We start from the raw sequence: 24,774 nt of genomic DNA on the forward strand, positions 1-24,774 counted from the left end.
CATGACTAGATTTTTGCTCAAACTTAAGTCAAGTAAAATCTTATAGGCATCTTGTAGTCTTGTTAATAATAGATTCAATCTCTTATCTCAATAAGCACTGATAAGTTTTTGTACATTATTCTAAACTAAGAATTTTGGTCTACATATTATGAAATTCAATGCTATTGGGTTGCTTATACAACCTATTAGAGCATCTTCAATGGTAATTTTGTAACTTACCTAGATACATTAAATTTTTAAGCTAGAGTATTTTGTAGCTACAAACTGCTTTAATAGTGAACAATTGCATATTGTAAGGGAAATATCAATCAATCAAAACCTTAATCCCATAAGTGGGGTCAGTTACATGAACTAAATTTGATTATTCCAAGTAATCATCGACAAAGATCCTCCTCCTCCATCCCTTACGATCCAAAATTTTTCCTTATGTAAATCCATATACTTTATAACTCCTTCCAACCAAGTCATTTTCGGTCTCCCGTTAGTAGGTTTTAGCTTTGTCAGTGGGTTTCCCGCTGTCAGTCCCAAACCTGGATAAAGGATGAGGTTTTCGGTAGGCTAGTGACAACCGGTGTAAAACTTTGTCACATCCCATAACATACGTCAAGCTTGGAATGAATGAAGTTTTATTTTATAAACCAAAGCAGGGTTACTTAATCAAGCTACATCAATGTTTTCCCTCCAGTTGTAAGCTACACGCTTTCAATTTTATTTAATTTGCATGTCTTTTGTGTACTAATTGAGATTCTCTTAGTCGGTTCAAAAATAAATGTCTTAGCTAGTTTGAATGTGAGGAAATATTTGCTTTTGCTTGCGATTCTGAGTAGACTAGTTAGAAAGTAAGAAAATAAGCATTGCATTATCTAATACGAAGTACTAACTACACTACTCCGTACACTCGATATGAATGCGCTATTAGGTGAAGTGTCCATGTATCTTAGCAGCAAAAAAAAAAAAATACATATTGATTTATTTAACGGTTAACCTATAAGATAAATTGCCAAATTGGCAATTAAGGCTATTGGGCATTAGCATTCAAATGCATAACGAATTTCAAAATTCAAACCCCCTAAAAAAACCACAACATGGAGTAATTTTTATTTCACTCTCTTAACCTCTAGGGCTCGTTTGGCGTTTGAAATATCAACTCCAGTAATCGAGTAGCAAACAAATTTGGAATTTGCCGCCAAATCTCTCTTCAACTCTTCCCCGTCTCTCTCCTCTTTCTCTCTCATCTCTCCCGTCTCCTGAGTCCTGAGCGTAACAATGGCGAGTGGATCAGGGTTTTCCATGGAAGAATTCGAGTCATTAATGGCGACATCAGATGTTGAGCTTTTAAAGAGAGCTTGGCGCAACGAGAAATCTGCTCCCGAAATTCTTCAATTCCAGTCTTCTTTGGTTCTCAGATCTCGCGAGCAAATTCAACTTATGGTATACAATTATCTCTTCATTACAAACCCTAATTTTCACTTTATAATTATATTATCAATTCAATTTTTAGAGTTAGTGTAAAATTTCTCCTATTTGTGAAATTTCTTTGTTTAAATCACTGAAAATATTGGTAGCTTAGATTTGACGGTTTTAGCTGAGAAATTATGGTATAATCTATACTTTTTGCTCCAGTTTATGCTTTAAGCTGATTTATTGTATGTGAAGTGAAAGAGAGGCAGTTACTAGTGCAAAATTTATTTAGTATGTAACCAATCTGTTGAAGTGTCGATTATCCTGAAGTGTAGCTCTATGGGCCTATGGCATTGTTATTGTGAATTCTGAAATAGTTTGTATCATGTTTACGCAGTGTCGTAAACAACAGGGAAAATGATAAAAGTATAATGATTCATTTTCATTTGGTTTCTTCTCTTTTATAGGGTACACCAGTACACTATGATCTAAGTGTTATTAAAAACGGAGTGTTATCTTTCTTAGGTTAAGTAGCTAATTATACGATCTAATTCTAATGATATCTTATAATTACAGAGATCCAACTTTGTCTAGGGTACAGGAAGTAATGAAATTGCGGTCTGACTGTCAGTGAGATGAAATTTGTTTAGATATCAAAGGTTACGAATACTGTATGGCCTGAAACGAACAAATTCGTTGAAACGGTTTATTTTTGGCTTGATATTTTATATCCTACGAGTAGCTTATGATTTTTATGTGGTGTAAATCTTGGAGTTTACTTGTATATACTGTACTTACTCTATTCAAGTCTTTCATCCCTTGTGCTGTTACCTGACCTACCTCTCACAAATAATTCTATTGTGACTTATGAAATGTCAAGGAAAATTCAACCGTGGGATTTTTCCTTCCCTTTTTGTAATATGCTTTGTGCTCTAATTGCAACCTTCTACCTTGGTTACAATGGATGTTGTATTTTAATCTTCTATTTATGGTTGTTGATTAGTGGGCTGATGACCAATGCATCAAACTCACATCATAAAGATATGTGAGAAAATATGCACGAGCAGTTTAGCACCTAACGTGCTCTTAAATTTACCTGGTTTTTTAAATGCCCTATTTATCTGTTAATCATGTTCATAACATTTGGGAATATTCTAATTTTGGTCAAATGTTCAGGAGGAAACCATCGAGGAGTTTACAAAAAGTGGTTTCGATCCTCTGATAGTGTCTATATATCAAATGGATATGGATCGGGCTCAATATATGTTGAGATCATATCTTCGGACTCGTCTTCAAAAGGTTGCTTTGGGTTCTCCCTTTTTTTAAAAAAAAAACTTTATAGCAGATTATATTATTTGCAATTGATCCAACCAGCTTTAGCCTGTGAGTTATAGCATCTCCTTCTATTGTTCACTTAAAAACTGACAGCATTTTGCAGATAGAGAAGAATATGATTCATATCTCAAAAACAGACCTTTGGAACCGACTTTCAAAAGAGGAACAAAACTTCGCCAAAAGGCAAGTGTGGCAACCCCTTTTTTCATTTAATGCCTGGAATTCTTTAGTTAGTTTTGTAAGGTTCATTTTGTGGCTACAGGTGCTATGAAAATATGAAGAGTTATCTTGATGAGTCAGTTCTGTCAAAACTGCCAACTGGATACCAGTCTGATCTTAAGCAATCCAATGCTAGTGAAGAAAATGACATGGGTAGCTTCTTATACTCATCCTATGGTTATTTCCAAGCTTTCATGCATGCTTGTTTACATGTTAAGTGCAGGGTTTTTTATTTTGTTTGTTTTCCCTTATTTATTTATTTATTTATTTATTTTTTCCGTATGATGATGGCAAACCTTGTTTGGATGCCATTTTCCCCCCTAGATAAAAGAAAGGAAGAAAGGAACTTCAACTCTTTTGTGACATTTAATTTTTAAAAAATCCCTCTGATGCAAATATACACGTCTTACACTATGTTTGGATAAAGAGATATAGAGGGAAAGGAAGAGAAGAGAAAAGTAGAGATGCATTATCCTTTGTGTTGGATATCTAATGCAAGGAGGGAAGGGGAGGGAATTGGAAGGATCTATTTTCCTTCCCCTTATAATAAACCAAATCTCTCCAATGTTGGAGAGATATGGAAGGAAAATGGAAGGTTACTTCTCCCTCCCCTCCCTTTCCCTTCCCTCTTTTCTTTCTCTTTCCTTTCCCTTCACTATTCCTATCCAAACATAGTGTTAGTGCAGAAAAATAGCTTATGTGATCAGAATCCATCCTTTTGTTCTTCCTCTTTTCCTTAAAGTCTAATTGATTGATTAAAGTAGAAGAAACTTGAACCTGTCAATATAATTGCATTAATGATTTCGTTGGTGTAGATGATATGCTGTGAATTTATCTATCTTTACCCTTAAAAACTGTAGCACTTGAATTTTCCATGCATCTGCATGTGTCTTATGCCTCATAGCTTTATCTTAAGGACACTATTTTAAAGACGGTATTTTTTCAGAGTATGTGTGTGTGAGTTGTTTGTGTGGGTGTGGGGGCGGGGGCGGGGATTGAAGGATTTGATAGTGTAACTAGAGTTTTGAGTTGACTATCTTATAGTAAGTGAAGTGAATAAGAGTAACGATACAGAAATCCATTAAGCTGAAAGTTAATCATGCCTTTGAGTGATTCGGTTCTATATGTGACTCTTAAAGAGCGTTATGATTGTTGAATATGAATCTTCTCGAGGAAAATTTAAATAGATTCATTAGGAAATTGTTAGCCGACCCGACTTATGGGATTAAGGCTTTGATTGATTGATTGATTAGGACATTGTTGTTATCCTTGTATTAAAGGACTAGAAACATGCATTTGTTAGACAAGAAGCAAAGTGCTCTAATAGTATCCATTTTGAGAACATAGATTACCAAATTAACTGATTGGGTAAGTCACCAACCCCTAAAATTGTAGGGATCCTAATGGTGGAGTTTGAGAACATTGAAATAAAACATATTCCCTAAGAGATCTTAGCCTAGATTCATAACTCTTACTTTATAGCGGATGCAAGGGATTGTATTTGTTGTGGATCAAAGTGTTTGGTAATGACTCTTTTAGTTTGATAACAAAAGTTGGCCTCTATTATGTAAGAGCATACTTTGTGGGGGTGGGGAATCTATTCTGAATACAAAGGCTAAATGATACATGATGGTTGATCCTGGCAATGTTTGCCTACTATTGGTGTGAGAATTTCAGGGATATTTGCTTTGGTTCATGGATAATCGTGCATCTAAGCCCTTTGGATAGCGCGTTTTTTATTTATTTATTTATTTTTATAAATTGAACTTGTTGTAACATTTTTTTTTAAGACTGATAAGGTGTGAGTAATATGATTTTGTTTGGGTATATTAGGGATTCCAAGTCTACCCCTTAAACCTGGAATGTTCTTCAACAACTTGCATATTTTGGTAAAAAGCTTTTTAAAGAGCTTTTAGCTTATTTTGTCCAATTAGATGTTTGACCAATTCAAAAAGCTAATTTGGGTGTTTGGTATATAGCTTATTAAAAGAGCTTTTTGGGCTAAAAAACGCTTTTAGAAAAAACTCATTATAAGAGCTTTTTAAAATTAGCTTATTGTACAATTAGCTTTTTGTTTCTTAAATACACTAAAACAGCTAACAATTAACGGCTATTTACCAAACATTTTTATACAATCAGCTAATCATAACCAGCTAGTCAAACCAGCTACTATAACAAGCTAGTCAAACCAGCTAATACAATCAGCTACCAACTAATTACCAAACAGGGCCTAAGTTTCATACTTTCATTAATATGAAAAGGGATGTTGGCAGGCTTTAAGTTTAATTTGAGCATGGGGTCTGAAGGCTAGGTGTCACGGTTCGGGAGTTTGGACCCCGAAACGTGCGGCGCACTCTAGCCTTTTGGCGGCAAGAACGCTAGCCTTGAGCGGAAGAGGGGCTTGCGAGCACAAAGCTACACAAGCGGGCAATTGAATCAAACAGCACTCACGTCTATTTGGGCGACGGAGTGCGGGTGGTCGGGGCTTGTGACGACCGATAATTCAAGGCGGGCACAAGCGGGTCCGAACCACGAGTTCTTAGTGCATCAAGTTGGTTTGGAGGGGAGCAATTATGCAAGTAAGACACAATATCTATAAAGGTCTAACAACAAACAAGCATAAGAGCAAAGCAACACTTGGTAGAAGGCTTAAGATTTCATTAATCATTCACTCTCTAAAGAGCTTTAAATGACATACAAGGAGAATCCACACTGATCTCACAGTAACACAATAATGGGACCTTAAGCTAAGAAAGCATAAACCAAACTCTAGGAAAGCACTTAAAGGGGATCTAATACATCAAAAGGAGTTGGATTCTAACACTAGGACTTCTGCCATATTTGTGATTCAGCTTGTTAGGTGGACATTCAGCTTTATCAAGCTCCAATATATGGCAGAATTACCAGAATTGGGAGCCATCAAGTCAAAAGATGTAATTTAGATCTTGCAGGTATTGCGGGAAAATTTTAAGAAGTTATCTTTCAAAGGGTTAGTGGCTGGAAGTAAATCCCTTAGGCTCTTTCATAGAAATCTTGAAGAGAATTAAACATAAGACTTAAAACTTTAAAGCTAAAGATTATAGCTCAAGTCTTTGTTTTGGTTTATCTGGGTGTATGTCCTCAATTTTTTTAAGGAACATGTTCATTTGTGTAAGGTTCAAGGATATACGTCATCTCTTGGCCTGTTAAGAAATTTGGGAGTCCAAACTACAGGGTCTCAACCCAATGCCATATCCATGTCATGGGGGTCTTAATCATTGAGATTTCAGTGGCCTTCTTTTTTTTTATTTTTTTTTTTTTTTATTTTTTATCTTGTGGTTCATATGTAAGGTTAAGCGCAGAAGTAGAACTAGGGAATTTTTGCTTCTCCTTAATCTGTGAGCTCCAACCATCATCTTCAACCAAAGACCGGTGAGATATATATGATTCAAAGAACTTTATTTATTAAAACATATTTAGATATTCAATACAAAGATAAGTTGTGGAAAGTTAACACCAAGGACTCCAGATTTGTGGTGCTAGATGCCAAGTTTGAGGAGCAATGGATTTGATTTTTGAGTGTCCTTAGAATAAAGGGTACATGTTGTTGGGAATTTCATCCCAAGTCCCACATGGAAAAAATAGCAAGGGAAGGAGCTATTTATAAAGTGGTGCTCAATACACTAGTACAAGGCCTTTTGGGAAGGAGCCCAAAAACAAAACCGTGCGGGCTTGTCCCAAAGCGGACAATATTGTACTAGTGTGTGCATGAGCAGGTTCCGGCGGCCTAACAAATGGTATCAGAGCCGGGCTAGTTCGGTCCGGGGCAGGTGGCTGCCGTGGAGTATGTGGGGGTGTTCCTCGTGTGTCCTCGAAGTTAGGTGATCTGTGCCCTTTGTGTCGAAAGTCCTCTTGATGGTGTTCAAGCTGGTGGGACCAAGGGATGTCCTGTAACCGGTGGGGTTGCCCTGTAACTCGTGGTTGGAGCGAGTGGGCATGGTCCGGTGGGCATGGTATGATGGTTTGCGGTGAGCCTGTAACCGGTGGGGTTGCCCTGTAACTTGTGGTTGGAGCAAGTGGGCATGGTCCAGTGGTTTGCGAGCCATGGTTAGCTAATGGTGTAATCAGGCGGCAGGTTCCGATAGTGCATCGGCGGTACTGAAAGGGGGTGAGTAACAGATCAAGTTTATCGATCGAGGGAAGGCCATGAGTGATGATGTGGTCCTTGGTCTGAGGGAAGGATTGTTGGGAATTTCATCCCAAGTCCCACATGGAAAAAATAACAAGGGAAGGAACTATTTATAAAGTGGTGCTCAATACACTAGTACAAGGCCTTTTGGGAAGGAGCCCAAAAAAAAAAACCGTGCGGGCTTGGCCCAAAGCGGACAATATTGTACTAGTGATTGCATGAGCATGTTCCGGCGGCCTAACACATGTATATAGCTGTGCATACTTTTCCCTCTGGTGAGATATATAGGGTAAATGTGAGTGTCCTTCCCTCTGCTTGGGCTAAGAAAAGAAAAAAGAAACTTTAGAGGAAGAGGGGAAAAACATACTTTTCTTTGGAAAATTGCTACTTCTCTTTTTCTCTCTCCCTCTCTAGAAAAGCCAAAGGGGCAATTTTCCTAATGTCTCCTATCTAGTCCTTTGGTGCTGCTGACATGAGCTATACTGTACCTTCATATTAAACATTGAATTCAATTGTTTCTGAATTTTGAAAATTTTAGTAGTAAACTTGCTTGATTTGCAAGAGAAGGGGGTTGTCTGACAGTTAAGCAGATATCAAGGATATGCGTGGTTTAGAGAGCAGGAGAAGAAATCAACAAACTGGTTTTAGTTTTATGTGAGCATATTACTTAATGTTTTTTAGTGCTGTAGTGGTGATGAATTGATTGTTTTTCTTGCTGGAATATTGGAAATTTGAATTATGGGGTAGAACGAATTCCATACTTTGGCTTCCAGTTGTCTAGCAAACATGAAAAATGGAATAGTTAATGGATGTCAAAACTCAATAGGATCTGTTACTTGCAAAGCAGTAATTCTGGAGAAGAAGATACGCCGGGCATATAGATGAAATTGACAAAAATACAGAGAAGATAAAGGGTATCCCTGCGTTGTATGTCAGTTAATCAGGGCAAGTTTTGCTTTGCTTGAAGAAGAAGGGTTCCACTGGGATCTTCAATTTATGAAGTACATCGGCAGTCAGAGAAAACATTTTAAAACTATGTTACTATAAAACTGATGTTCAATATCATAACAGAAGAGCATTCATGCTTCTGATCACAAGTGTGACACGTGTTCATGGAGTACCGCCCTCTCCGCTGTCTACAGTTCTCTCAATTCCTTTTGGGCCCTTGCTACTTGATCATCTGCACCCTCTTAGATCAGTTAAAGTTGAAGATGGTTTTCTTTTCCTCATTTTTTGAGGAAAGCTAGTAGCAAGACATGAGAAGGTGAAGAAGTTTCTTTATATTCTTGTTTATACTAGAAGTTCGGAGAATTACATTGAAGTTATGGCGATTGAGGCATCAAACAAGAATGAAAAATCTTGGGGCAGGATAACTGCTCTTATTGTTTTAGATTCCAAACCACAATATTAATGTTTTTAACAACTTTTTACTGCTCTACACATGCTGAAATACTACCTTCTCTTCACCAGTTCCGGAGCCAAATTTGGATACATTTGTGTTTTGCAAGAGTGATAGTTCTATTGGAGCCATTCCACTTGATGACAGGTAAGGATCTTGTTTTACTAACAAATGTAATGTCAAATATTCGTAATCTTGTCTATCAGTGCATGACAAGTCTGAATTTTGATGGTCTTACAGTGCGGATGAGATTGTGGACCTTGTTGCTGGTGATTTATATGTTCTTCGTTACAAGTCAATTAAGCCCTTTGTGGAGAATGGGCAGGTTGATCTTGTTTGAGGGATCTCTTTATCATTCCTGAACATTTACAACTTCAACCTCTTCTCCTGGGCCCTCAGTGAAACTGGAGGTCGTATTACAGCTAGCTTAATCTATAGAGAATATGAAAATGTAGCTTGTCTGAGCATCCTTGATCATTTCACTCAGCTGATGACTGATTGTGCTAATAGCGTTTTGCTAGCTTGGAATTTCTACATTATGGTCTGATATCAGGGAGAAAGAATACCTTGAATTGGGGACAAGTAGTTTGGGTCTGGTATATGTTCATTTTTATGAACATGTTTGAGGCTGGTTGTCCAGAATAGATTAAGGTTCCTCTGGCAAATGTTATGTAATGAGATGTTAAATGTATTATCGAAAATTTGAAACTACTCAATATTTAACTGTACTATTTGTTTGTTTTGAATTTTCCTTTAGTGGAAGTTCTCGCTCAATTCGTCAATTGCTTCATAGCTATTTGTTTGTCCAGTTTTTGTACTTCAGTTTTTCTTTTTCTTTTTTTAAATGCGCTAATTATACACTAAATACACTATTTGATAAGAATAGAAAACGTAAAGTAACAATCAAATTTGGATGGTGATGAGCTGATGACTTGATAAAAACTTTGTGGGTGAACTGTTGTGAAATTTGACAAGATCCCCGTCTAGAAAAATCGACATTGGATCACGGGCCTAAAAAGAAAAATCAAAAGTGCACGTGGCTTTTGCAGGACTCCCGAGCTTGCAATGTTTGCAATTAAATGTGGTCACAATTCTTTCACATATAACAATTGTATGTGTAGCCTTTACCTATACACAATAGTTTGGCCGACCAAATGAATTTCAGAATCACATAATGACTTTTATCTTTTTCCACCTATCACATTCATAATTTGCCTTAATGGTTGGAAAATAAAGCCTCAAATATATCTATCTCAGCCTCAAAATAAAAATTAAAATAAAAACTTTTTTACATTTGTATAATTTTCCTATTATTTTTTTACTTTTGTAACATCTCAATAGATTATTAAAAACTAATTATATTTTTTCCTCAACAAAAATCTATTTATATTTAAATGTATAATAAAAGATATCAATGGTTGAAATTATGTATAGAGACATGTTGAATATAAAATAATTACAAATTAAAACGAAGGAAGTATGTACCAATGGTCAAAAGGGGCAATGTCATTAGATTATTGAACGCAAGTTATTGGTTTTTTGGTTTTTGTTTTGGCACCTAACAAATTATAATCTAATTGCGGTCTTTGCGGTTTTTGGTTTGTCACATACGTTAATTTTTAGTTGCAATAAATGAATGTTTTATATCTCATAAAAAATAGGAAAAATTAGAAATAATAATCCCAACTTTCATCAATTTTGCTACAATAATCCCAACTTTGATTTATTTTGGAATAATCCGAACTTTGGGAGTTCCTCTTTTTTTTCAATCCCAAAAACCGGTTGAATGGGTTATTTTTTATTTTTATTTTTATAAAAGTGACACTTGTCACAACTGAATTGGCTAAAACAATTTATAAAAAATTAAAAAAAAAAAAAACCAATCAAACCCCAGCCACCAGCAACCCCAAAAACCACCGACCAACCCCAACAATCACTAGTCTAACCCTGAACGACGGCGCTAATTCCCCTCCCCCTTCCCCGGCGACGGTTTCCCACTCGCCGCTTTCCCCTTCCCCTCCCCCTGAGGCGGTTTCCCACTCTGCCATTTTTAGCACAAGGCCACCTCCGACCATTCCTCCACCTCGCTCACCGCCTTCTCTCCCAAACACCCTTCACTCTCTCCCCTTACCACCCCTTTAAACGCCGCAAATCTCCGCCGTCAATCCGACAACCTCAACATCATCGAACTCCCCTTCACCAGCACCGACCACGGTCTCCCTCCTAAACCCGAAAACCCCCAAAAACTCCTCCCTTGAATTTCCGATTTAGGGTATCGGTTGCTGCGAATTTGGGATTTTGGTGGCTGCGAAAACCACCACCACTCGAAACTCTTTTTCCACCCCTCCCTAACTCTCAAAAACCCCCCAAACACCCCTCCCCCACCATCGTAAATCCTAGCCGCTAGGGTTTTGAGGTGGGGGAAGGGCGGTTAGGGGTTTTTGGGAGTGAGGGAGGGGTTTACTTCGTGGTTGTTTAAGGGAATAGCAGGGGGTTTAGGGGAGGGGAGAAGTCGGCGCTGGAAAGAGGCGGCTGGCCGGCAATGCATAGGCGGCGGTCTGGGCACGGGCTGGTGGTGTTTAGATGGGTTGGTGGAGAAGGAGAGGCTAGCTGGTGTGTTTGCAATTTTTGAGTTTTTTTTTGTTTTTTATTTTTTAAAATTTTTTGGACCAATCAAGACTTGACATGTGTCAAGTTACCTGATATAATAGGTCATTGACTTCTGTTGACCGGTAAGGGATTGAAGAAAATTAACACCCCAAAAGTTCGGATTATTCTGGTATAAATCAAAGTTGGGATTATTGTAGCAAAATTGATGAAAGTTGGGATAATTATTTCTAATTTTTCCTAAAAAATAAAGACCTTCTTAACTGATATGTTTTAAAAAAAAAATAAGGATTCAAAAACAAATTGTTACATTGATAATTATAAAAATTCTAAAAATAAAAATTGATAGAGCATAGAGGTTGCAAAAGGCTATACTTTGTATTTCTTCATCACACGATATTGTCAAAAAATAGTATTAGAGTGATTTTTGCGCTTTAAATTTTTATTTATTCATTTGTTTATTTCAATACTCACCCTGGTTAGATGATATAATTCACCTATTTCTTATGTTTGTCACTATTTTGATAATATCTTATTAATTGTTTTCCTGTAAAGTAAAGGAGTTGCATTGCTCATTAGTAAGCTAGTTGCTAGTCGTTACATGTGGAAAAGTATGGTTTTCTAATTTTGTTTTTTTGTGTTGCTCAACGGTGATTTTATGACTAATGAAAGCTAAATGTCCGTAGGACTTTCCTCATACAACACAAATTGTGTAGTTACGGGGAAAAATAATACCAGTAACATCCAATTGGTCAGTTACCAATCTTACCATTATTTCACTCAAATAACTCTTATCATCATGCGTTATGCACACATCTATTGGTTCACTTTTCGCCTATTTTCATCACACGATGATGTTGTTGAAATAGAATGTATGAGTGTTTTTCTATCTTGTGCTAGCTGATACAAAACTCCTATATCTCGTTTAGAGATGTTTGCCATAGTGTATATCAATAGATTGCATAGAAATGGTAAAAGAGTTGCATTGCCCACAAGGTTAGGCCATTTGCGTGGGAGAGCATAGTTTACTAGTTTTAGTTTGGCTTTGACATTTAATTTTCTTTTGATTAATTGATGACTTTACAACTAATGAATGCTAGTTGCCCGTGGGAAAAATATTGAAACTACCACATCTTCCTTGGAAAGTGTGGCCACAAAATAATTCAACCACCAATTGCCCAATCACCCTACTTTGACTCACTAAACTTTGAGAACTCTTCAACTTCCACTAATTACATTACACTATCAATTTTTATTTGTATAATTTTAATTTATACGAGTATGTTTATTTTGAGAGATAAGCAAAAGAGTAAAAGAAATTTGTACTCAACAAACATGGAAACATAACTTAAATTCATTCATTTATCAATAATTAATTAATTACCATATCATAATCATATCAACAAGCAATTTTTCCTCACATTACTTCTCAAACCCAAAATTCAATCCCACATTAAGTGAAATTACTTACAAAAAATTTCACATACCTATTCAAATTTTTCTTTAAAAAAAAGCTTTAAAAAAAAAAAAACTTACTAATTAATTTTATAAAGATCCAAAAATGTTGACAAACCCATCAAAAGAAACACCATTAGTACCATCACCACCATGACCACAACCCATTTTAATCATAGCCTTAATCTCGTCATCACCAACCTCTAATCCAGCCAATTTCAAATAATCCTTCAAATCATTAACCCCTAATATTCCATCACCATCTTTATCCATTACTTTGAACATCTCTTCCATCACCCCGCCGTCACCGTAGCTTTTCTCCACCTTCTCTTTCTCTCTCCTCTCCTTCAAAATCTTCTCAAACTCGTCGTATTGTACGTACCCGTCTTTGTTTGCGTCGGCTACTGAAATCATTGCTTTAATCATTTCTTCGTCGTCGCCGCTGCCGGAGAATGAGGAGTAAAATGATCGGAGGTCTTTGCCGGAGATTTTACCGTCGTGGTCGAAGTCTAGGACGTCGAATGCTCGCCGGAATCCTGACGTGGGTTCGTCGGAAAAACTCGCCGGAGTTAGGGTAGTTCCGGTAGGACACATTGTTTTTGTGTTATAAATAGGGAGGGTTTTTCAAAAGTTAGTTTTTTTGCCAGAGAAAATTGAGAGGAGTGTAAGGACTAAGGAGTTTAGCGGTATTTATAGAGGTTTTTAGCCTCTCTCCTTGATTTAAGACTTTTTCTTTTTTTTTTAAAAAAAACATTATTTAAGAGTATTAAAACAATACTAGTACTTCATTTGTCCTTAGAATGATCACTTGATCCTCTAGTCTTTTAATTTGTCTCATTAGCAGACGTGTGAAAAAAAAAAAGAAAAAATTTAAAGGATATGATGAAGTAGAGTATCTCTTATGGTCTTATGGAGTATCAAAGTAGTGTAGTGGTCCGCCCGACCTTGTTTAATTACCTATTATTTTAAATAGTAATAATAAAAATTTTATGAAATGGACCTGGACAACTCATATAAAAAATAAAATTTAGTCCACTTACAAATCTAAAATTGTAGGAGTAACTTTTATGTTTTTCTACTATACAGAGTAAAATTTATCGTGTCTCTTTTTTTTAATGTACAATGGAATATCATAAATTAACCTTTCACATTACCTATTCATTGGTACAAAGGGATGATACAACGTACAAAACACTCCATATCATAACGTAATCACCATTATTGTCACTATTGTTGCTCCTAGTTTGTTTCCATTTTACTACCCCGTAATAATAATGCTTAATCAAAGCTTACCAAACATGCATGTATAATATTTTTTCATATTCCATATAACTTTGGCTTACTTTATACATTTAATCTAATTATTACAACATACGGAGTATCTTTTATATGATTTTATCATAAATTCTCTTATTAGTATCCCCATTAAAATTAAATTTTGTCAACTAAATTCATACTTTCCTAATAGTATGCATATATTTGACTCGAATGTTTTGAATACTTGGGAAACGGTTTTTCATTTAGAATTATAAGTGAGAAAACGTATGTCGTGATGTCATGTGATGAGTCGAGTCAAATTATGGACGAAAATGAATTTAGGCGTAGCCTTGAAACGTGTTGAATTGTTTGTCTTTACTAGTTTTTGGGAGTTGTACTTTGGCTGTTTCTAAAGATTGTTGTGGTTCATACTTCATTTTTTTTTAAAAAAAAAAAAGCGTGGAATGGCAGTCTTATATCGGAATTATTCGATTGTGCAACGGCACCAAAAAGTTGTGGAGCTGGAATTTTCAAATGAATTATGCTTATAATAATTGATTCCCCACCTTCTTTTCATTTTTGCTTCTTATGTCATTTGTGGTTAGATTTGTAAAGCAAGCAATTGTCCACATAGTTATTTTGACTTTTTTGTAACCCAACAAGAAACGTTTTGGAATACTTAAAATTAGAGGAATATGAATATGAAGACACTAACATGTTATTAGAAACGTTTTGATTGTCCAAAACTACTTGTCACTTTTTAATTACGAGTATATATAAGTCCTCTTATTGTAACTCATTGTATGTTTAGTAGTAATTACTTTATTGTATGTTTGAAGATTTTAATAATGCATAATTTGTCTGTGTTAACTTGTTGTAACATCTTAAAAGGTGATATGGTTGTTAACATATTAGTATATAACTTTGATCGCCAATGTCCCTAATCGTCCAATTTAGAGTATTTGAAAAGATGGTGATATTTAACAAAAAGATTCACTCCTCTCACCTCTCCTTTCTCTAAAAACCTTAGCCTCCATTGTTGAGTCTCGGAGGGGTTTTCATCGGTGGAAAGCTCCGATCTTTTTTTTTTTTTGGCGTGTGTGTCTTTTTACTTTATTTTTGTTTGTTTTAGGTTTAAAATAACTCTTTCTCTTCTTGGAGGAACGTTTCTCCCTCGAAAGAAATGGCTTTTCTTCTTCTTTAAGAGGATTTTACTCCTTCGAAAGAAAAGGTTTTGCTTTTTTGTTTGATAGATTGTTGTAGAATTGTTTCATGGCTATAGATTTGTATTAAAAAAAAAGGATGGTGATATTTTAACAAACAGCTAAACGGAAATAATGTGAGATAAGAAACTGGAACAGTTAACTAGTTCTTTAACTTTCATGCGTGTGTAAGGTATGGGGTCAGTTCTCACCAAACTCATTCTAGCTAAGAGGGATGTCAACTTTAAAACCAACATTTTAAACTCTCGTGATATGGGGTTTATAAATCAAGAGGAGGTAAGTGGCTCATACCATTCTTCAAAAATCAAACAAAAGAAAATAATTCATTTTTGAACAAAACCAAACACATAGTTTTAAGTATCAAGTTTCATCTACTTTGCTACTTATCGCCTATATCTCATTCCTAATTTCAAATTCATTCCATTATACTATCAAGTGCCCGCCAAAATTGATATAAAAATGTCATATAATGAATTTTTAATGATGGTTTTTCTATCCCACACAAAAGTGGAAAAACCACCAAATTTATCCGTGATTCTTAGGGTCTTTTCTCATCGACTGAAATGAGCTGAATTGAATTGAACTTATTATATCTGAACTGAACTGAACTGAATTGAAATGAATATTTTATGAGAGAAGGAATTATGAGCTGAACTGAACTGAAAATAATCTAATGAGAACAGGGCATTAATTTAGGTTCAACTGTAAGAGTCGAATTACCGAATTAGGTCAATTAACTTTTCTAAAAAAAAAACCTTCAAAATCACTGATCACTCCTTTAAGTTTTAAGGCTACACTCAAAGTTTGAGGCAACCCCAATCTAAGAGGCAAGTAGGCAACACAACACAATCCAGCTTGTTTTCAATCCATTGACTCATAAAAAATGAAATGGGCCTCATAAAACATTAGGTTGACATAACATGGGCTTGTATTATTTTAGCAAAACCCTAATTTTTTCAATATATATTCATCAACTCACAATCATCTTCCATATCGTCAACTTCTCCTGCTCTCTTTCTTCGCTTTTCTGGGTTTATTAATCTTCTTCACTCCAAAATTCATCTTCAAATCAATGTTGCCTCTTTCTGGAGGAACCCTAGTATCCAATTTTCATCGATACTTGGGAAATATCCCCAGTTTCTCTTCAATTATTGAAGAAATTAAAATGAAGGGGCAGAGATTTTCATAGCAGGAGTTGAGTCATTGTGCCTTAAATTTAATGAGGTCCAATGAATTATACCTTGCCATATTCTCTCTCCTTAAATTATTTATTTTCTTAAAAAATCTAATTTTAATATTTGGGGTTTTATTTATATAATTTTAGTTGGAGGGTCCAGTGATGGTAAATAATCTTTGAGACCTGAGATTTGTCTTTCCTTGATGACAAACTTTCAAGCATGTTTTCTGAGGATTCTCTTGATTTTTTTTTTAAAAAAAATTTTAAATAAATTTTTTAATTAATTTAAAAATTGAGAGGATGAATGTGCACTGGGCTCTGAAATTTCTGATGCATAATTGCAAGCCCTAGAAAAGCTTCTTCTGATCTTTTTCAATTCATTTTTATTGATTTTAATCCTAGATTGATATTCATCCGAGGGTTTATGGGTCCAAGGATGTTCTAAATACGAATCATCAGAGCTGAATTTTAATTTGATGAAATATATTTACAAACATTTAGCTGAGGATCCTAGAAATTAGAATTAATATTAATTTGTTGATTTAATAGTTATGAAATAATTAAAAGATAGTGATTTCTCGATGATGATTACAACAGATGACGAGTCTGATTAATCCATTCTTTTAAATCGTGAGGACAAAACGAGGCATTTGTCTGAGAGAAATCCCTTCTTTTAAGTTTATTTTCATTAAATTTAGTTAATAGCTTCAATTAATAAGCTGCAATGTGTAAATTGTTTGGACATGATGTCATGAAGGATTAACACAGTAATGAAGATTTATATGAGTGTTAATAAAAATGAGTTATAATCGGTAAATTTGACAACAAAAAGAAAAGTGAAGGATTTCTCGATGATGATTACAACAGATGACGAGTCTGATCAATCCATTCTTTAAATCGTGAGGACAAAACGAGGCATTTGTCTGAGAGAAATACCATTTATCACTAATTTATGTATAATTCTCACAAATAAATGAATATGGCTACAAGTTAACGTTTTGTATATGATAAAAATTGCACAACTTGGTAAATGATTTTATTATGCATTTCTAAATTTAAGAATGTATGGTAAAATTATGGGTTGATTGATGTAATTGATATGCAGTAATGTCAATGACATTGTTTGGGCATATTTAGCATGACTCAAAGTAGTGTCTTACTTCAAATAAGTCTAAGATTCTATTAAGGACTCATATGATTTTAAGTGATTATATTATTTTATTGATATAACCACTTATTGAACATAACAAGCTATTGCAAAAAGTATTTCTGTTATGACCAGCATTATGACCAACCATACAATAGGCGCCACTAGATTGCCAGACGACGCTAAGGGGATGCAAAGAGAGTCAAGGTTGCTTTTAGAGCTTCCTAAGACAAGAAGATAATACTACCTCCGTTTTTTTTTTATGTGCAACTTTTGCCATTTTAGTCCGTTCACTATTATGTGCAACTTTCCTTTTTCATTCTATTTTTGGTAAATAAAAACCCTGAAAATTACAAACTTACCCTTACTTAAAAATTCAGATTTTCTTAATGCTATCCTTATCTTATTTTAATCACAATAACTTTTTTATCTAATCTAAAATCATTAACCTAATTGTACCTTCTCCAAGACTACCTCCCCTCAGAAATTCATTCCCAATTTCTTCATCACCTCAGAAATCCCAATATCCCCCAAATCTGCCATTTTCTCTCTCCTCTCTTCACTTCTCCTTCAATGGCGTCATCGTCGGTGACCTCCATTTTCTCTCTCCTCCTGATCTCCACCATCCTCTCGGTCGTCTCAACCCGCCCCGGCCTCCTTTTCCACCCCTGCAACACCCTCATCGTTTCCACCTACTCCTCTTTCCTCCCTCAAAACCCTAACTCCGACCTCCCCAACAACCCCCATTTCATCGTCGTCTCCGCCGATCTCCGCCCTCTCCACCACCACCATTTCCGCCACCGTCGTTTCCTCCCTCTCATCGACAAAACCCAGAAACACGAATCCAAACCCGAACCCATCAATGAAAGACCCGAATTCTTGAACGAAAACTGGGTCTCTTGAACGACCCTTTTTCGAATGGTAACGCCTGCAAGTTTGTTCACGGCGCCGGCGATGGTAGGTTCTCGGATACCGGTGATGATTCCGGCCCAATTGTTGCTCCCTATGACCACCGGCTTTCTCTCTTTCATCTTTGATTTTGATTTTCAGGGTTTTGATTTTGATTTTGATTTTCAGGGTTTTGATTTTGATTTTCTGGGTTTCGATTTTCTGGGTTAGAGGTGGGTTTGGGTGGTGGGGTGGTCTGGGTTAGGGTTGGGTCTTGGTGGCGTAGGTGGTGGGGTGGTCTAGGTTAGATGTGGGTCTAGGTGGTGGGGTAGTCTGGGTTAGATGTGGGTCTAGGTGGTCTGGGTTAGATCTGGGTTTTTTGGTTAGGGAGGGGGCTGCCGGAAAAAAGAAGGAAAGACGTGAGGGTGGTGGTGGTTTCGTGGGGTCGGTTGTGGTGGTGGTTTTGTGGGGGTGGTAGTGGTGGTGGTGAAGCCAGTGGCGGTGGTGGTGAAGCCGACAGTGGTGGTGGTGAAGGCGGCGGCGGTGGTGGTTGGTCTTGGTGGCTTGGTGGTGAAATTATTCTCTCTCCACCTTAATTACATACTCTTACAATATATTAATCACCATTATACTTTCTTAATCTTTGCCCTTCAATCTTTTGCCTCGTGAACCGTTTTATGTGCCAAAGTTGCACATAAAAAAAAACGGAGGTAGTATTTCATAGAAAGAATGAGTCAAAAAGGTAATTTAAATGAATGTATATCCTAAATCATTCTACATTCAACCCCTCTTTTTAGATTTAAGGTCCGCTTTGCGGACCGATTTAAGCAGAGGACATTGTTAGGTGGGAAGTTTGGCTAAGGCGGCAAATATGTTAAAAGATAACGTAGGTGTCCTAAGATGAGCTCAGCGAGAACAGAAATCTCGTGTGAAACAGAAGGGTAAAAGCTCGTTTGATTCTAATTTTCAGTACGAATATGAACCTTGAAAGCGTGGCCTAACGATCCTTTAGACCTTTTGAATTGAAAGCTAGAGGTGTTAGAAAAGTTACCGCAAGGATAACTGACTTATGGTAGCCAAGCGTTCGTAGCGATGTTGCTTTTTTATCCTTCGATGTCGGCTCTTCCTATTATTTTGAAGCATAATTCACCAAGTGTTGGATTGTTCACCAACCAATAGGGAACATGAGTTGGGTTTAGACCGTCGTGAGACAAGCTAGTTTTACCTTACTGATGACAGTGTTGCAATGGTAATTCAACCTAGTACGAAAGGAACCATTTGATTCACACAATTAATCATCGCACTTAGTTGAAAAGCCACTGGCGCAAAGCTACCATGTGCTGGATTATGACTAAATGTCTCTAAGTCATAATCCGAGCTAGAAGCGACGCATGCGCCCGCCGCCCGATTGTCGTCTTACATTAGGGGCTTTGACCCCCAAGGGCACGTGTTGTAGGCTAAGCTTTCTTGGTGAAATTCTACGGGATGCATCCCGGGGTCATATAATGTTGTAGGCTAAGCTACATAAAGCCTTGTGAAAGCGTATAGCCAATACAAGAGGCGTGTACGAAAACGGTTCAATTGGATGCTTAAAGGCAAATTGGATGGTTCCACCCACCCAATTGGACTCCTGGAGGGTATTAGGGTCTATAGGAAGCTTCTCGGACATTTTTGTTTTCGGGTAAAAAAATGTTCAAAAATTATCAAAATGGAAGGCTATATTCATGCTTTTTAGGCAATTTTAGAGATTTTTGGGACCAGATGTCGCAAAGTCTTGAGATACTAGAAGATACATCCCGGGGTCATATAATGTTGTTTTGAACCATATATGATCATTATATGGTGTCATAAATATCTGTGGCGGCCTTGAGTTAATAAATTGGTGCAAGTTGTAAAAAGGTAAATTGACCGATCAAAGGCATATTGGATGGTTTTACCCACCCAAATGGACACCTGTGGTGTATTAGTGTATGTGGAAAGCATCTCGGTAAATTATCTTTCCGGATTAAAAAAAGTGGAAAATTGTCCAAAATTAAAGGCTATATACGATTTCAGGTCAATTTTTGACATTTTTTCAAAAAATGAACTTAACGTGTGGGGTAACTCTTGTTGTCATATAAAGTGGTTTGAAACTATAAGACACCTATAAAGATGTCTATAAATACCAATAATGAGTTTTGTTTCCATTTGATGATGAGGAAATTTTGAAATATAATGATGTCATGTATAGTGATGTGATGTCATAATATAATGTGATTACAGTACAATGATGGCATATAATTGATGTCATATGACCATAATAGTGATGTGACTTGACTATAGTGATGGAAAAAAATGTAACTATGTGTAATCACACTACTATTACCATCATTCCCGATCAAAAACAACCAAACCTCGAAAAAAGTGCAATAAGGGTAATATGTTATGTACCAAAGTGTCAAAAACACACCCCCCATCATTCCCAACCTTATCCCCATCTCTTGAGAGTAGGTAATTTTCCCCAATTTTTCAATAATCGCCCTTTTCTCGTTTTTTTTTTCCATTTTTTGGGCCCACTTTTAACTTTTTTTTAAAAAATTAAAAGTGTTAAAATGTAGATTAATACCCATTATTTGGATTCTACCAATAAAAAAGGGGGGTGTTTATTATCACATTTTTACAAGTTTTGAGCTATTTTTGACTTTTTTTCACCTGGAAATTAAATAAAAATTGCAGAAATGTTTACCATGGTCCCTAATACCCTCCCAGTCCAATTTGCCTTTAAACAACGAATTTACCAATTTACAACTTGTACCGATTTCATTAACTCAAGCGTACCACGAACATTTATGACAACATACAATGATCTTTTACGGTCCCAAACAGCATAATATGACCCCAAGATGTGTCCCCTAAAATCTCATTTATTTTTGACACCGTGCCCCGAAACCTTCGAAATTAATTTCTAAAAAAGCATAAAGATTAGCATTTTTTGACTTTTTTTCGAACGGAAATAAAAATTTCCAAAATTTTTACCATGGTACCTAATACCCCCCGGAAGTCCAATTGGGTGGGAGGAACCATCCAATTTGCCTTTAAACAACCAATTTACCAATTTACATTTTACACCGACTTCATCAACTCAAGCCTACCACGAACATTTATGACAACAAAAAATGGTATACATAGTTCCAAATGACATTATATGACCCCGAGATGTATTCACTAGAATTTCAAAACTTTTAGACACCGGGCCCCGAAGACTAAAAATTTCTCAAAAATCGAGAATATTCGCCTTCAATTTTTGAATTTTTTTAAATTTTTTTCGCCCGGAAATAAAAATTGCCGAAATATTTACCATGTTCCATAATACCCTCCCGGAGTTCAATTGGGTAGGTGGAACCATCCAATTTACCTTTAAACGACCAATTTACCGATTTACAACTTGCAGCGATTTCATTAATAAAAGCCTACTACGAACATTTATGACAACATACAATGATCATATATGATTCCAAACTGCATTATATGACCCCGAGATGTATCCCCTTTAATCTTAAGGCTTATCGACAACGAGCACCGAAACCTCCAAAATTTTTCAAAAAACGTGGATATTAGGCTTCAATTTTGGAAATTTGTTACTTATTTTCGTCCTGAAATAAAAATTGACGAAATATTTACTATGGTCGCTAATACCCTCCGAGAGTCCCATTAGGTGGGTGGAACCATCCAATTTGCCTTTAAACGACAAATTTACCGATTTATAACTTGCACCGATATCATTAACTCAAGCATACCACGAACATTTATGACAACATATAATAATCATATATGGTTTCCAAACGACATTATATGACACCAAGATGTATTCACTGTTCAAGACTTTTCGAGACCGAATTCTGAAACCTTCAAAATTTCGAAAAATGCGTGGATATTAGTCTTCAATTTGGGAAATTTTTTAACTTTTTGAGCTCGGAAAAAAAATTGGAAAAATGTTTGCCATGGCTTCTAATACCCTCCGGGAGTCTAATTGGTTGGATAGAACCATTCGATTTGACTTTAAACGGCCAATTTACCGGTTTACAACTTTCACCGATTTCATTAACTCAAGCCTACCTTGAACATTTATGGCAACATATAATTATCATATATGGATCCAAATGGCTTTATATGACCCCGATATGCAACCCCTAAAATCTCAAGGATTTTCGATATCGGGTCTCGAAACCTCCAAAATTTCTCAAAAATTTTGGAAATTTTGGAAATTTTTTGAATTTTTTTTCATTTGTTAATAAAAATTGCCAAAATATTTACCATGGTCCCTAATACGATCCAGGAGTCTAATTAGATATGTGGAACCATCCAATTTTCCTTTAATTGGCGAATTTACAGTTTACAACTTGCACATATTTCATTAACTCAAGCCTACCACAAACATTTATGACAACACATAATGATCATTTATGGTTTAAAACAGTTTATATGAGCCCGAGATTTATCCCCTAAAATCTCAAAGATTTTCAACACCAGGCTCCGAAACCTAAAAAAATTCTCAAAACGCGTGGATATTAGCCTTCAATTTTGGAATTTTTTTCACCAAAAATAAAAATTGCTGAAATGTTTACCATGGTCCCTAATATCCTCCGCTAGTCAAATTGGGTAGGTGGAACCACCAATTTGCCTCTAAACGGCCAATTTATCGGTTTACAACTTGCACCGATTTTATTTAGGTAAGCCTACCACGATCATTTATGACAACAAATAATGATAATAAATGGTTCCAAACGACATTATATGACCTCGAGATATATTCCCTAAAATTTCAAGTCTTTTCTACACCGAGTTTCGAAACCTCCAAAATTTCTCAAAAAAAGTGGATATTAGGCTTCAATTTTAGAATTTTTTTCTTTTTTTCTCCTGTAAATAAAAATTTTCCTTTAAACGGCGAATTTACCGGTTTACAACTTGCACCGATTTCTTTAACTCCAGCCTACCACGAATATTTATGACAACATATAATGACCATATATGTATATGGTTCCAAACGTCATTATTTGACCCCGAGATGTATTCCCTAAAATCTCAAACATTTTCGACACCAGACCCCAAAACCTCCAAAATTTCACAAAAAGCGTGGATATTAGTCTTCAATTTTGGAATTTTTTGACTTTTTTTTCGCACGCAAATTCAAATTGCAGAAATGTTTACCATGGTCCGTAATACCCTCCGAGAGTCCAATTAGGTGGGTGTAACCATCCAATTTGCCTTTAAACAGCGAATTTACCGATTTACAACTTGCACCAATTTCATTAACTCAAGCCTACCACGAACATTTATGAAAACATATAATGATCAATTATGGTGCATTATATGACTCCGAGATGTATCCTTTAAAATCTCATTTCTTTTCGACACCGAGCCCCGAAACCTTCAATATTTATTAAAAAGCATGGATATTAGCCTTCGATTTTGGAATTTTTGACTTTTTTCACACGGAAATAAAAATTGCCGAAATGTTTAACGTGGTCCCTAATACCCATCGAGAGTCCAATTGGGCGGGTGGAACCATCCAATTTGCCTTTAAATGGCCTATTTACCTGTTTATAACTTGCACCGATTTCATAAACTCAAGCCTACCACGAATATTTATGACAATAATGATCATATATGGTTCCAAACGACATCATATGACCCCGAGATTTATTCCCTAGAATTTCAAGACTTCAGTTTTGAAAAATTTTGATTTTTTTCCCCCTGAAAATAAAAATTGATGAAATGTTTACCATGGTCCCTAATACCCTCCAGGAGTCCAATTGGGTTGGTGGAACCATCCAATTTGTCTTTAAACGACCAATAATTTACCGATTTATAACTTGCACCGATTTCATTAATTCAAGCATACCACCAACATTTATGACAAAAATAATGATGATAAACTGTTCTAAACGGCATATATGACCCCAAGATTTATCCCATAGAATTTCAAGACTTTTCAACACTGGACCACAAAACCTTCAAAATTTCTCAAAAACCGTAGATATTAGCCTTTAATTTTGGAATTTATTGACTTTTTTTCCCTCGGAAATTAAAATTTGCCGAAATTCTTACCATGGCTTCTAATACCCTCTGGGGGTCCAATTGGGTGGGTGGAACCATCCAATTTGCCTTTAAACGATCAATTTACCTGTTTATAACTTGCACCGATTTCATTAACTCAAGCCTACCACGATTATTTATAACAACAAATAATGGTCATATATGGTTCCAAACGGCATTAAATAACCCCGAGATGTATCATCTATAATTTCAAGACTTTTCCACACCGGGCCCTGAATCCTCCAAAATTTCTCAGAAGCGTGGATATTAGCCTTCAATTTTGAAATTTTTGACTTTTTTCGCCCGGAAATAAAAGTTGCCTAAATGTTTATCAAGGTCCCTAATACCGTCCGGGAGTCCCATTAGGTGGGCGGAACCATCCAATTTGCCTTTAAAACGACCAACATATCGGTTTACAACATG

At 36.0% G+C, this 24,774-nt stretch overlaps 2 protein-coding genes across 2 annotated transcripts; one reads left to right on the forward strand and one right to left on the reverse strand.

The window, feature by feature from the left end:
* The first annotated feature begins 1,043 nt into the window (after positions 1-1,043).
* Positions 1,044-9,262, forward strand: LOC110738215 (DNA replication complex GINS protein SLD5-like). Its single transcript, XM_021918587.1, has 6 exons — positions 1,044-1,431; positions 2,578-2,700; positions 2,840-2,919; positions 2,999-3,108; positions 8,594-8,669; positions 8,763-9,262. The coding sequence occupies exons 1-6, from the start codon at positions 1,267-1,269 to the stop codon at positions 8,860-8,862; spliced, it is 654 nt and encodes a 217-aa protein (XP_021774279.1). The 5' UTR covers positions 1,044-1,266; the 3' UTR covers positions 8,863-9,262.
* A 3,134-nt stretch (positions 9,263-12,396) lies between these two features.
* LOC110738216 (calmodulin-like) lies at positions 12,397-13,537 on the reverse strand. The gene has a single exon (XM_021918588.1). The coding sequence runs from the start codon at positions 13,176-13,178 to the stop codon at positions 12,675-12,677; it is 504 nt and encodes a 167-aa protein (XP_021774280.1). The 5' UTR covers positions 13,179-13,537; the 3' UTR covers positions 12,397-12,674.
* Between the last annotated feature and the right edge of the window lie 11,237 nt (positions 13,538-24,774).

The sequence above is a fragment of the Chenopodium quinoa genome, unplaced genomic scaffold (genome assembly GCF_001683475.1).
Source record: "Chenopodium quinoa cultivar QQ74 unplaced genomic scaffold, ASM168347v1, whole genome shotgun sequence".
In the NCBI taxonomy this organism is placed as follows: domain Eukaryota; kingdom Viridiplantae; phylum Streptophyta; class Magnoliopsida; order Caryophyllales; family Amaranthaceae; genus Chenopodium; species Chenopodium quinoa.

What these genes read in the sequence shown, in the direction of transcription:
- LOC110738215 (XM_021918587.1), top strand. Translation starts at nt 1,267, where the DNA reads ATGGCGAGTGGATCAGGGTTTTCCATGGAAGAATTCGAGTCATTAATG. An exon ending in GCGAGCAAATTCAACTTATG is followed by an intron (nt 1,432 to 2,577) that starts GTATACAATTAT and finishes TCAAATGTTCAG; the next exon opens with GAGGAAACCATCGAGGAGTT. An exon ending in TAGTGAAGAAAATGACATGG is followed by an intron (nt 3,109 to 8,593) that starts GTAGCTTCTTAT and finishes TCTCTTCACCAG; the next exon opens with TTCCGGAGCCAAATTTGGAT.
- LOC110738216 (XM_021918588.1), bottom strand. Translation starts at nt 13,178, where the DNA reads ATGTGTCCTACCGGAACTACCCTAACTCCGGCGAGTTTTTCCGACGAA.